General features: G+C 36.9%; 1 protein-coding gene across 1 annotated transcript in view; it reads right to left on the minus strand.

The window, feature by feature from the left end:
- The window catches only part of LRP1B (LDL receptor related protein 1B), a gene marked incomplete at its 5' end in the record, with an annotated part of 645110 nt that overhangs the window by 13859 nt on the left and 616545 nt on the right, over positions 1-14706 (minus strand). Inside the window, 3 exons of the mRNA XM_083865658.1 lie at positions 7466-7570; positions 8201-8375; positions 12806-12967. Of these exons, the coding sequence (XP_083721784.1) occupies positions 7466-7570; positions 8201-8375; positions 12806-12967 (442 nt within the window). The remainder of the gene's footprint in view (positions 1-7465; positions 7571-8200; positions 8376-12805; positions 12968-14706) is intronic.

Here is a 14706-nt window from a genome sequence, read left to right on the forward strand (position 1 = left end):
AGTGTAACAGAATCTGTGGAACAGTCCTTACAGAACAGAGGTGGAAGGGGAACTGAAAATGTTTCTTAGCTATAAAAGATATTTCTTCATTATACAAAGTGACTTTCCAAATTTGGTTTTCCTTTTGGTCATGACAAAGCAACATGTACTAAAACATCCTAATGAAAGGATCTAGTCTTGCTATTTTGAGAACACTTAACATTAAAAATTTCACTGGAACTTGTCTCACCATTAATATTCAAACTGTTTGTAAGACAAGAGAACATCTGGATCACAGTTATTTGCTCTCTACGTGAAATTGCATTGAAAGAGAGAAATCAAAATTCCTTTTTTCCCCAAAACCTCTGTAGGATGCCAGAGGATGACAAATGCCTTGCACTAAACCAAATCATTATTTATAATAAATTTAGGAATACTTTTGCAGACGCGCTTTGTTCATACAGGGAGCTGATATAATAGAGTTAAACCTACTGATAAACATTCTGAAATAAAGCACTTTGATAACAAAGACCAGAAATCCCACCCCGGGACTGATCAATAGTTGCACATTCTGTAGCTTCCCCCTCTATCGTAGGGTTTCATTATTTTCAAGTCATAACTTTTCCATAATCATTTCATAGCTAAACAAACCACATTTTATTAGTTTTGTCTATTGATCATCCCTCAACATCATAAAAGGAGAATAATGTAGAAGCTGAGGGATGGAAAATTTATACTTGTTACCTGAAAATACAAATTACCTTCAATCCAATACATTCAGACTAAGATAATTACATCATTCAAAAGCAGGCAAAACAACAAAAAAACTACTTTACAGGAACACAAAAAAACTCCTGAAATTTAGTAACAATATATGTAAAAAAAAAAAAAAAAAGTGACTTTAAAAATGAATTTTAATTTGGGCATGAGATTACTATGTACAAATCATTATTCCCAGTTGCTGCATGATGTTCACTGTAAAGGAAAAACTTTCAAGTGCAGCTCAGCCTCATTCATCCCAAGGTAAGAAAAAGAAGAAATGAAGAAATTAAGAGTCATTAACCACCATACAATTAGCAATGTGTATACAGTACAGAGGCTGTACAAATACTAAAAGCAGTAACAGAAAATAAATAAAAAAGCATGTCCAGGTGACTACTGCTGTAGCTGGAATTACACTGAGCAATAAAACAAAAGGAAAAGAGATTGAAATGGTAAAACTCAAAAGGAATGAGAAAAGATTCTCATTAGTTAGGTAAGGATTCTAAGTAGGTAAAAACCTACTAAGGTTTTTTCCCAAGCAGTGATAAACAGCAGAAAATACTATTCAAGTTTTATCTGAACAATTTTAAACTCATGCACAAAGGATATCTGCATTACAGCCTAGTCAGTAAATGCTCCATGAAAAATACACATTCCTCTTTTCCAAGATCTTAAAATTTCCTCCTCTGACAACCACTCTTCAAACACCTGTTTGCATTTGGTTCTTGAACTGATACTAGTTTGTGGTACAAAGTGGATAAAAGATCTTTTATCATACAAAGGTAGAACCTGCGGATTCTATTCAATTTCAAGATATTTATAACAAAGATATTTTTAGTTGAAAAAGAAAGCTCTCAAAGGACTGGCAGAATGCTGTGATATTCCTGTTGTAATGCAATTGGGGAGCTCATTAAATATACCCCAGGAAATCATATGGAAAGCATTTATTGCAGGATACTTGATAAAATTTCCTGGTTTGTGCTGCCTCTCAGGGTTACCAGGGCCTTCTCTCAGGCTTTTCAATCCTGTTCTACACCACAGTGGCTTTTTCTACTCAGCCTTCAGAAAATGCCAGTCTGGGACTGCATGCTATGGTCCCTTTCTTGTCCACAACTGGACCATGGGTGTCCCTGAACCCTTTTTTGAGCAGAGGTTTGTCGTAGTGATGAGTTTATTTATTCCAAATCTGTGTGTAAATGCAGCACTTGTACAAGCTGCATGTGAACTTAAATAAAAAATAAAATGCAAAGATTTTTCAACAGGAAGGGAATGTCAGGAGGAAGGTACAGCATCACAGGCACTTGAGCTGCAGGGGAGCTCCTTCATAAAGAGGAATGCACTCTTTTATTCCTGAATTCTGTGACCTAAACACACACACATACTCACCCCCACAGACTCCCCTCACACTGTGTCTCTCTCCAGCCTACTGGAGATAAAGCTGACAAGAACAACTTGGCAACACTGGACCAGGTTTCCCAGAAAAGCTGTGGCTGCTCCATCCCTGGAAGTGTCCAGGCCAGCCTGGTCTAGTGGAAGGTGTCCCTGCTCATGGCAAGAGGGGTTGAAACAAGATGAACTTTAATGTCCCTTCCAACCAAAACCATTCCAGGATTCTGTAAGAACAGTTCTCCTGCTTGCTTCACTTCCACAGGAGCTTTTTTCCTAATTTACCTATCTTTGTGCTTCCAGGTTCAAACTTTGTTATCAGTTTTAAGTAACTCCACAACTTTGCTCTCCCCAGTTGTTCACTGTCTTTAACCTGTGACTTGACCAAAATTCTCCATTAAGAAATTAAGTAATTTATTCTTCCTCCACCCTTCACTTTTCAGTTTCCTCTGTCACCAAACTTAGGCTTTCTTCCAATCTCCTGCATGGTCTGTGCCTTCTCATTAACTCTCCAGGGATGATTTGAAATTCATTACAGAGGAGCTGATGTTTGTTCTAATATTGAAATACAACACACACTTGAATCCCTCTGAACAGGGAGCACATCCAGCCACAGGTAACTAATGTAATGCTGCACTTTGTCTTCTGATTTTTATATTTCTATAATGCCTACTGTAAGGGGGTTATGGCTTGATCTCATTTATTTGCAGATAACAATAATAGAACACATTCATGTGCAGGTATAAATAACAATAGTAATACAAATAAAAGGATGGAATTATAGCAACATATGGTCATGATGAAGGTATAAAAGAAACAAAGCTGAGAGAGAGCAGCAATATTCTGTGTTAAAGATCCTGTAATAAAAGCCTTGCCCATTCATCCACCAAAGCCACTCTTGAGTGCTTGAAAGTTTCAACTCTTTCCAGTTCTCTTCACTGGTATCATATGAGGTGTAATCTCTCTCTAAACCCTGCTTCTCTTGCAGGAATGTAGATACAGGTGGGTCATTAGTGAGAAGGAAACAGAGACATAAATAAAGGTATTCATTAAAAGACAGACTGATAGAACAGATGGAATGAGCAGTTTGTGAAATACACAGAAAAAACATTTCTTGATTATTTCTCACATGAACCTGATCTCCTGATCATTCCCTTTTTACAACTGATTTGTGAATTTCCTGGTGCAATTCAGGCATATCTCACATGCTTCTACTGTGATGGACATCACACAGACCCCACCCATCAGTGAGCAGTACTACAGAGATCCTTGAAAATGTAGAATACTCAAATGACATCTTGTACATAAGATTAAGCTACTTTAAGACACCCCAAGTGGAACATTTTTCAAGAAAGGTCATTACCCCAAATTTTATCATTTGAAATTCTCTCACAACCTTTGTAACTGAGAAAGAACAATAATGGAGGGGGGAAGGGGAATAATAATCATCACATACCTAAAAATAATGTGAAGAATTAATAATCTAGATTGCATTAAAGTCTAAAGAGAAATCACAGCATATGCTGCATATTTAAACCTTGACAGAGCTTTCATTGAAACTGGCAATAGCCTTCATAAAACTTTCTTTTTTTTTTTAGTGGCCTTATATGAAGCCACAGTGAGGCCTTAATTCATTCCTAAAATGGTTAAGTGAAAACCACCACTTCCTTCTTCCAGAGTGCAACTGATATTTAGGTCATTTAGTGCATTCCACATTAAAAAGACACCTTGAGACAGGAAGATAAAATAAAAATGTGTGCTAGCAGTACAGGTTGTTGAAAGGAGAGTCTGTTCTTACAGGCTTAGAGTTGTTCTGTATAATTATGGCTTTAGGATTGCCCTTTGGAACAGCTAAATCTTATCCTCTATTGTCTTTACTGAATGATAAAAAGGGCTTGAATATGTGCAAAGTTTGCATTCTCAAATGATTCTGGATGTGAGAGAGAGCAGAGTTCCTGCTGAATGACAATAAACCTAGGCATCTCCTATTTCTTCTAAAAATCACCCACTCCCAAGTTAGACACTGGTTTAGAAAAACATTTAGAAAAACTTAGACAAGTGGCTCCTGGAGCATTTGAGAGAAAAAGCAAGAAAGAGACATCCAATATGTGACTTTATAGCAGCAACATGGTGTTCTTAGGGCTGCATGATTCTGAAAACACAAATATGAACATGGAGGTACAAAAAGTTCCAAGCACTGCTGACCACTCCATACTCTTCCAAGTCTAAGAAGTGGTAGTTAAGACACTAATCTTGTTTCCAATGGTACCTCAAACCAGACAGTTTCATTGCATGAGAACATTGACAAAGCAACCGAGATCATGTTTAAAAAAAATTAAATGGATTATTCAGCCTAAGCAGTCACTGTCTTTGCTACCCACCAGACACCCACATCACATCACCACAGCATTCTGTGTTTTCATAAACCATTAATCGAGATAAGTTTAAATCCATGTGAATTTCACATTTTCTCCCAAGTCTAGGTTTTTGGTTCATGATTTCACTACTTTTGCATCACAAGCACTAAGTGAAGCTATATTCATCTGACAGGTGTTTTGTACATCTGCCTTACAAGATTTTCAAAGACTAAGGTTGTTTCTTTTCCTGATGAAGATTAAAATTTTCTCTTTAAGAAACAGACCTAAAATCCTTTAGAGAAGTGAAGAATACAAATGTTATTATCCTTTTTAATCAGAGAAGTCAACATTATGATATAGCTCATGTACTTTTAACAGACTCTGTTTTATAGCATTATTTCTATAAAATTCTATAAAATTAATTTCTATAAAATCTGTTTCTATAAAATTAACAATGAGACTTATAAATACAAACTTAAATACAATACAGCACCAAAACAGTTCTGTTCAGATAAGAAATAGGAAGTCAGATTTGGACTACAGAACATGTGCAACATCACTGTTCACTAAACTTTATCCTATGTAGGATTAACTTGGTAAAATATCTCGAAACATGAGCAATAGAAGCCAAGAGGCATTTTCATTTTTTTTTTCCAATTTATTTAGTAAAATGAAGCCTTTTATTTCTTCCCCTAACAGTACACACACTCCAAATGTATTTTTAAATATACTCATCAGTGCAACTCTCAAAGGGTAAGTGTGTATTATAGAAATGGTCCCCCAGATTAAGTATATATTGTGAAATGTATGTGAATGTGCATGACTTGAACCAATGAACTGTGGCCTGGAATGATGTCACAGAATGTGCAGCATTAAGTGGAAGGTTAAACCTACTTGCATCTCGGTTCATTAAACGTGGTTAAAGTGCAAATTCCCTCATTCTGACAGTAGTAATCACAAGGGTTCACTTTCTGGTCACAGCGCTGACTTTTAAACCCCACAGAGCATCTGCAGAATTTCAGTAAAATAGACCTACATAAATATTCTGCCTTGTGCTGAGCAGATTTTAAACGCGTTACAAATAATGACGGCAAGACACGCACACGTACACGAGCACACACTCAGAGAAGACAAAATCAATTTTTTTCTTTTTCATGGAAAGTCCATCTGACAGTACTGAAAATTTTGCTCATGAGTGTTGTCGATCAAATGGTTTTTAACACAATGGGGTCTATACTGCCTGAAGGGTTCTCAGGGTATTATTGTCAGATGTACATTTCTATCGATTGATCCACATTGTAATGAGTTTGAAAATGTTCATTACCATTTTCTTAGCATTGTTAATGGTGTTGGTGTATGCTGCAGCATTTATGTATTGTAAATTCACACACAAATTAAGCACAAATCTTTTTTTTTTTTTTTCCTTGAGATGCTATGGTGTTCCATGTGAATTGAAAAAGCACATAACAGTTTTATAAGAAAAAAAATAGTGAAAAGTCACAAGCTCCCAAAAAAGCCATTCTAGGTGTTTAACCAAATGAATCACCAGCCCTAATCATCATATTTGGGCCTTGCATATCATTGCTGTGATATTCTCCTTTTGCCAGGATTTATCAGACTCTAGTCTCCAACTAAAGACATTTAAGGAGGTAAGAATAAAAGGGAAAATGCTAAAAAAGGTAAAAAATAATACTGAAAAAGAAAAACAAGCAATTAAAGTATTTTCAGTTCAGTAAGGGCTACTGTGCAGACCTAAATTACAGTGTTTTTAGCCCCAAACCTACAAACATGCACTGACAAGTTTTCAATGGTGGTGCCACTACAGTTGTGTCTCTTTTCTCCTGCAGAAGTTCCTCTCATAGGGAGGAAGCCTTGGCCCATCTCTTCCATTAAGAAAATCTAGGAACTTATGAAACTCCTTTGAGAGAATGAATAAAACTCTCTTTCAAGATCACCTGCATCAACAAAATGAAGGAGTGACTGTATCTGTATTCACAAAGTTGTAGTGAATCTCTTTGGGCAACAGTTTGCTTATGTCACCCAGGGAATGAGACATTCAGGTCCAATTCTGTCTTCCAACATCTCTCTCCTTCCAGCCTGAAGGATGCTCTGAGCTCCAGCTTCTTTGGAGAAGTGGAAGACCATTGCAAAATGAGCATTTTAAGGAAATAGTTAAAAAAAAAAAAAAAAAAAAAAAAAAGCGTGACTAGGTAGCTCAGAGTAACTGAGAGCAGGAAAGAAATTAGTTTCTTGCCAAAGTGATCACTTCAGTATTTTATATTGAGCAGCTGAAAAAGAAGATACACCATAGCTCTCAAGAAAGGAGTAGAGTGTAGGCTTTTCTGCTTACAACAGCACTTAATTTCTAGGCTACAGAATCCAAATTTCTTTGGCATTTTAAGTCTGAGCTTAAGAAAATCAGCCTGAATTACTCTCTCGACCATGGATCAGGAGGGAGAGCACAACCTCACCCCAGAACAGCCACAATAATCTGGGCAGGGGAAAGGCTAGGGCAGAAATGAGAGATAAAGAGCATATCCCCACAAGGGAAATAACCCTGACATCACTTTTCCTATTCTCCAGCCATCAGGAGAAGGGGTTTGCCTCCAAATCTGACCATCTCTGTAGGAGAAAAGACTTAATCCACCTCTGAGAAGCAGGGCAGGCAACCTCAAGTTTCCATTCCAGAAAAAATATGCCTGAACAAACCTGAAATTACTCTAAGTCTCCAAAGAGATATCCTTGTATCTATATACATTCACAATAGAGCCCTTAGTTCTAAATTTCAACACACATTTTGCAAAAAAGGTATGCAAAATATGAGGTTACAGAAATAGCTACAAAACACATACTGTAAATCGAAACTGCAACCAGCACATTAATTATCCTAGAGAGACCAAAAATACAGACTCATGCATAATGATTTTATTATTTGTTGTCACACAGGCATTTTAATGATCTGCAGGATGCAGGATACTCACAGACAGACAGGTATGTTTGTCTCTGGGTCCAGCTGACAGGTGCCACCATTGTAGCAGTAACCATCACACAGCTGACAGGTAGAGGCAATCTTTCCATTAGTGCAACTGCCATGGTTAAAAAAAAAAAAAAAAAAAAAAAAAAAAAAAAGGCAAAACATAATCAGTAATTCAATAAATCTGAGCATTTCATTGTAAAATCAGTATTTTAATATACTATAAGATCTACTGATTGAAAGAATTGTAGGTTTCTGAATTCTTTTTTTTTTTAATGGGTTGAAAAGTTAGCACAGGCAATGAGATTATTACAAAATATATATTTAATCTTTCTTTTAATGAAAATAAACTATTATAATACAAAGCAATCACTCAGCAATAGAGCAGCACATGTTACCTATGCCTCCAACAGTATTTAGCATGTCTCTATCACTGTCACAGATAATGTAGAGTGAAGAAATTTCAACAGTACAGAAGAACTCCATTGTCAACTTGATTAATTTCAATGTTTTTAAATGAAAATGCAGTCAATCTTCTGCTACATTGTGCACCCTCCAGCTGAGGAGTGCCCCACAAGTTGGTTTGAGAAGCCAGGAGTGAGTTGGTTTTGTATGGGTGGGAACCACCCAGAGGAACTGATCTGATGTGACCCCTCCAGGGACAAGCTACAGCGTGAGAGATAACGTGGTGGAATTGCTGTTAAACGCAGGATTTTGAACAGAATCCCACACACACACTCACTTGCACACCACGTCACTGCTGTCCTTGTTTATGATGCAGTGTCCTCCGTGACACCTGAGGCACTTGTCCACCTCACACTTGGGGCCCTCGAAGCGCCCGGGACAGACGCACTCCACGCTCCCGTCGTCGGAAATGGTGCACGACTCCGAGTTCACGCAGTAGTGGTGGCAAACATCTAAAGCAACACAAGAGAACCTGACTAACCTGATTATAAAAGACATTAAGGAGCATTATAGAAACAAAAGATTTTTCTTTCGGGTTCACAAGTTACTTTCACGTTTTAAAAGGTGCTAAAATAAAAATACGAAATGAAGAGTGAAGCCGGTGACTCACTGAAAACCGCAGGAAACAAGAATGATCCATAAACAGATATATAATATATTAACAATGTAATCTTGGGAACTGAAATGGAAGTATAAACTCATAAGAGGTTTTTTTTTTTCCCTTCTAGTTGTCTAACCATTTATGGCATCATCCCACATAATATAAAGACTCCTGATGAGAAAAGCAGAGCAGTGTTAATGTATTTAATGGGACGTTGGCTGAATAAAAATCTTCTGATACATTCACATTACCATTAACAGCATTATGCTAAACTGAAATTGAAGCGATATTTTGAAATAATTAAGTTTTATTTTTATTTATCCACATATTAAAATTTCATGAAGTTCTAATAATAATATATAAAGACATAATCCATAAGTTCTACAAAGTACTACATACATGCATAAGCTTTATAGACTGTGCAAAACCCCATTATGGTATTTAACTGTTTAAATGCCAGTAGGACTGGCATTTCAAGTGGTAAATTCTTTAACTCTTCAGAACCACCAGTAGCTGTCTCAGTTTTCATCCCTTTAAAAAAAAAAATCAAATTGCCTAACTGAAGAAGCTTCCAAGAGCTAAAAAATACTGGTATCTTAACATTTTGGTTAATTTTTATTTATGTGGTTGTGACAACTTTATTTTGTGGTGGTTTTCTTTTTTTTTTTTTTTTTTTTTTTTTTTTTAATTCTCTTCTTTTTCTTTTAATGTCATCATTTAAGCTCCTTAATAGGCAGGGACTCCTTCCACTATCCCAAATTACTCCAAGCTTCATCCAGCCTGGCCCCGAACATTTCCAGGGATGGGGCAGCCACAGCTTCTCTGTGCATCACTTGTATCTCAAAATAAGAAACACATTTTGCTTGTGCTATTCTATGCTGTTTTTCTTCCTTTCCAAGGAGTGAGCACTGCTGGAAGAGTTTTGCTTTCAGGGGGACAGAGCATGGCTGTTGGAGGAGTTATTTCTGTTTGAATATTCATTACACATCTCCACCTGGCTGTTCAGGCTGTAGGCTCAGCTGCTGAAGGAATCAGCAACCAGAGCAGCTTAAAAGACACTAAATGAAGTTGTTCATTGTTCCTCGTTCCCCACTTCCACGTATTGGAATTGGCAATTTGCAGCAGGGGGGCTGTTTTTGGAACAAAAACTACTGCAGTTTGAAAGCTAATAGTGAGAGTGATTTCATGTGAGAGCAGTGCAAGGGGCATATGTTTGCATGTACATTAGGACAAAAAATAAACAGCAATATTTTGATTTTTCAGCCTTTTGATGTTTTCATTCTGGACTGGAAAGTTCTCACACATTGTAACAAAGACTAATATTTTGTAAACATGCATTCCTCTCCAGGGGGAAAGACAAATTGATAGACTTCTGAATTGACCACTGGGGTCAGAGAGATGTTCCTCTCGTCCCCCAATCCTTGACCAACTCCCAGTGACTGTGTAAGTCGAGATCCCCAAATAAACTTTCCTTTTTTCTCATCTCACATCCTGATGAGTGAGTTGCGTTCTTTTTGTGTCCTCTTGCAACAAACAAAACTAAAACCCACAAATATGTAGGAGTTTTTCATTGGTTATATGTGAAAACAATTATTGGTTTTTAGGATTGATTGCAGTAGCAAACACCTTTAGTCATTTGCATTATCTAAAATGTTCATGCTACATTTGGACTGAAATGACACAAAATTATTTCTTTTTTTTCTCCTAAAAAGGGATTTCAGTTTCAGAGAAAGTCACAGCTTGGGGAGTCACTGTATCCCCTTTGAATGACTGTAACTGCATGAAGATGTTCCCCACTTTTTAGGTAGTTTGGGCCTTAAATGATACAAGAAATGAACTTTAGCTGCTCTGTGAGTCTTTTTTTCTGGAATTTAAAGCAGGGAACTACACTCAAATACATCAGATTTATGTGTATTTAATAACATGCACAATGTTAGTAGAATTCTATGTAAATTCAATCACTTGAATTTATTTCAGCCATGCCAATGCCTTGACACGGAGCACACATTTAGGTTATTAGCCCTTATGTGAACTAATCACAGGAGAAACTCTGCATTGGGTAATTGGAGTCGATAAGTGTGGGGAAAATAAGGTCTTTGCAAGCTGGTAATACTGCAAGCAAATGTCTTCTCCCTGCCATAAAACCCTACTAATAATATTTTAAGCTTGGGAGCAGGAGTAAAATACCTACACACATTCATGTGTCATCCTTTGCATATGAACTACCTTCAATCACAGCAAAGACAGACTGAAAAAGATCTCTGGGAGGCAACCAATCTTTGCAATAATGCCATATTAAAGTATTCCAGCTTGCATACAAAGTGAAGGTGATTAATAAAGCAATAGATCATGCACATGTGTGAATAGAGTAAAAAAAAAAAAAACCAGATGTGACTTTATATACACATTATTAACTGTAGACTGGTATAATTTCACAAAACTTATGGGCCACCAAAAAAATACTAAGATTGTAAATCTTTCCCCCACCTCAAAAGACTTAAGTTTTAAATCAGCAAAAGCTTAATTTTATTTTGCATTTTATAATGTCTTTGAGTCTCTGTATTGTGGCAGTTTCCCAGACAATCCAAATCTGATAATAAGCACTGTTTAAAAAGTACCCCTAAATTTACATTTAAATTAATTCTCTTCAAAAAAATAAAAAAAAAAAGAAGGAAAAAAAAAGAAAAAAGCTGTTTGCAGAAGCATTCAACTAGAAACAATTTGTTTGGTTTTGGGTAAGCCTCAAGTAAATATTTTTCCTTAATCTGTGTGTCTGTCTGTGCATGATTTATGTACTATACTATTTTCAAACACCCAATTGTGTTTGCAGATACTTATTTGTGGATTCATGCAGTTTGCTTAATACCAAGGGGGAGAGAATCACAATTACTGCTGGTTTTCCATTCAAAGGTTTCAGTTTATTTCATAGTCTCCCAACTGGAAATATATTCAGTTTACTTCAGTACAAATCCTATTTAAGACACACACTATCCCTTTCCTTGTTTGACAGACCTTTCTCTAAAACTAAATACTTTTTGTATCTTGTAGGTAATTCTAAACCAGACCTTTATAACAGATAATTTCTCATATCTTTTTTTTTTTCTTAAATCAAGCCTTCTTCAGCAAATTCACTGAAGGTAAAAAAGGGATGATGGCTTTCACATTTAATGTTCTATGACAAGCACTATGACAGTCTAACAAGGCTATGACAGTCCTTGCCTTTAGAATGCTACAGTCAAAGCAAAGCAGGAGTAGAAAAAAATGAGATGATTCAAAAACATCATTCAGATCTCAGTAAAGTAATTGGTTCTAACTTAAGGAAGGTTGCTTGTGAGTCATCATTTTTGAAAAGACATGGGGAAGACAAACTGTCATTTGTAAATGAGTGACCAAAAGAAGAAATTCAAGATTATGTCCAAATGTCTTGAGTTACTGAAAAGAGATAATGCTGACAGAAAACAAAAGCATGGCAAGAAAAGGAGTATAAATGAAGAGCAAAATGCCTATTGGTTGATAATCTACTTACTCCTTTGTTAAAGAAGTGAAAAGTTAGAGGAAGTTGAAGAAAGTGAGAAAGATGGAAACCTTCAGAAAACTCAATGAGAAGAGACTGATGGGTCAGTGGAATGAAAAAACAGGGAGAAAATCAGATGTAAAAGACAGAACTGAAGTCCTGGGAAGTAACCAAGAGTAACATTCAGAAATCCTTTACAATTTCAACACCAGGATGGGGCAGAAACCATACTCAGGGTGTTCTTTGAGCAAGTTGAAGGAATATAGCAATGTGAAACTCAGAGCTATCCTCAAAGTGCTGCTTGCAGGGGTTAGAAATAGAAAACAAAGTTAAAGGAGCAGTTAAAAAGACTTTTTGGTCTGCAAAGATTAGGGACACCAGAACGTTCTTAACCAACTATGTCAATTAATTACCAACATAACAAAATGTATGACAAGTTGTAGTAGAAAATTTTAACACAATTATCTCACAGCTACTGACAAAGTCATCCATCTTGGACCGTTCCACTCTACGGCTCATTCACGAAAACAACAATAAATCATTCCTTAAACACCCCTTTCTTCAGCTAGCTGTGTAGAAGGGGAGAAATACACCCAGAAATCACCTGAATACACCGATGACATTGCCCCAGCAGCACGAATGATCCGGGGCTAAATTTAACAACACCGTAAAAAAAAACCCCAAATCACCCAAGGTGGGCTTTAAACTTCCCTCGCGTAGAACTTTTCCTGCAAACCCAGATGGGATAATTTGTGGAGATTACTTACAGTACTGGCACCTGTCTCCTGTGTACTCGGGCAGGCAGGCACAGAAGGGCTGGTTGCCAGCAGTGACACTGCAGGTGCCCCCGTTCTGGCAGAAGCGCTCACACACCGTCTGGTTGCAGCGCGGCCCCGTGAAACCCAGAGCGCAGCTGCAGGTCGGCCGCCCTGTCCAAAACAGAGACAGCTATTTTATGATAAAAATAAATACAAGTTAAAACAGTGATCAGTGCTTTCTCAGCACAGAGAGTGTAAGAGTAGGGAGTTCCAGTGTTTGAGCCCAACTGTGTTTGTCTAGACCCTTAAGAGAACATATCTATGCAAACATGGCTTGAATGTAGAACTCCTGAAAAACGTAACTGGCTCTGGGAGATATGGGCACTCAAAAACTGCATCTGTGCATTTTTACTTGTGCATGTACAGCCATTGACTCTTTTATGAGAAAAAAAGCCATTATTTAAAATATAGAATCATTTCAAAGGTGGTTCTAAGCAGGAATTTAGGGTGTGATTAAACTCTTCGAATCATCCTGCCATGCTGGGTCCTCCTTTTGTGGAGGATAACTGTTTAATCTCCATTGCTGTCTCTTCAGAGTGTACTACATTATTTTCAAATCTACAAACCTTGATATATAATCACATGAAATACAGATATTTACTAATGCATTAGTAGCTACACTTTACAGAACAATTTTTAATGAACCCTTCCCAGACAATGGGAAGACTGTTACATAAAAATTGCTGTCTGGCATCAGACCAAAGATGCCTGTAACATCAATATTCAATGTCTAAAAAGCAGTTAACACTTCGGGATGAACATTTGCACACAATGAACTCCCAGTCTACAGCTTCTTTTCAAAGGATTTTAAAAATAGTCTTTAAAACCCAAAGCATTTTTCCTCCTATGATTCTTCTCTATTGTAATTTTCCCTTTTTTTTTTTTTTCCTTATCTAAATCTCATGTCTAAAGGATTTATAGCTTTGTTACAATTCCACTGTTTTATTAAACCCTTCCACTTTTCTGTCTTATTTTGTTAAGGCTTATCTTCTTTAAAACAAACTTCTAGAACCCATTAATGTTTTTCCATCTCCTGACTTTGGTTTTTTATCTCATTTATAATCTTCCAAGTAAATCACCTGATGTGTCCAACCAGCCATCTCCCTTCTCACTTCCTAACAAACTATTCTCATCCTTGATTATCGCTTGCAAGACATTATTTTCCCCCCACCCTCCTCTTCACTTTCAATAAGCTTTAAGGATTTTCTTAAATTTGAGGAGAACCAAGTTTAACACTTTTATTTTTCCTGGCTTGCCAGGAATTAAAGAGATGAAGCAGGACCTGAGGACTCTTCTGAAATAAAAGGGCAGACAGGACAGGTTGGAACAAGATGAACCCTAAGGTTCCTTCCAGCCCAAAACATTCCATGATTTTGTGTTTATCCAGTTAACAACATAATGTACTGCATTTGTGATGCAGAATCCCTCTGGAATTACAGGCATAAACAGGAAAAATAACCTCTCAGATTTTATCACTGACAAACCAATTTATCCACATCTGCTTTCCTTAACCACAGCTGCATCTGATACTCTGAGAGATGTGCAACCCTGCTTACCTTGCTGATCTTTCCTCTCCACTTAGCTGGCTGTGTTATTGAGGAATTAAGACTAAACTGAGTATTCTACAAGCCCCACAATCCAATTTTCCTCCTGGTCTGCCTTTCTCTTAATCCTGTGCAATCATTTAATATCAGATTCACTGGAGAAATTTTCAATGCAAGTGAAGCACCCTCATTTTGTCTCCTCTCTCTGACTCATGCAGAATGATTTATTCAATCTTTTCCCTTCACTTACTTCTTACCCTTCTAACACGACACACTTCACGTAATTCTTTTCTGTATCTTCTATTT

Source organism: Zosterops lateralis, assembly GCF_965231275.1.
Source record: "Zosterops lateralis genome assembly, chromosome: 7".
NCBI lineage: Eukaryota > Metazoa > Chordata > Aves > Passeriformes > Zosteropidae > Zosterops > Zosterops lateralis.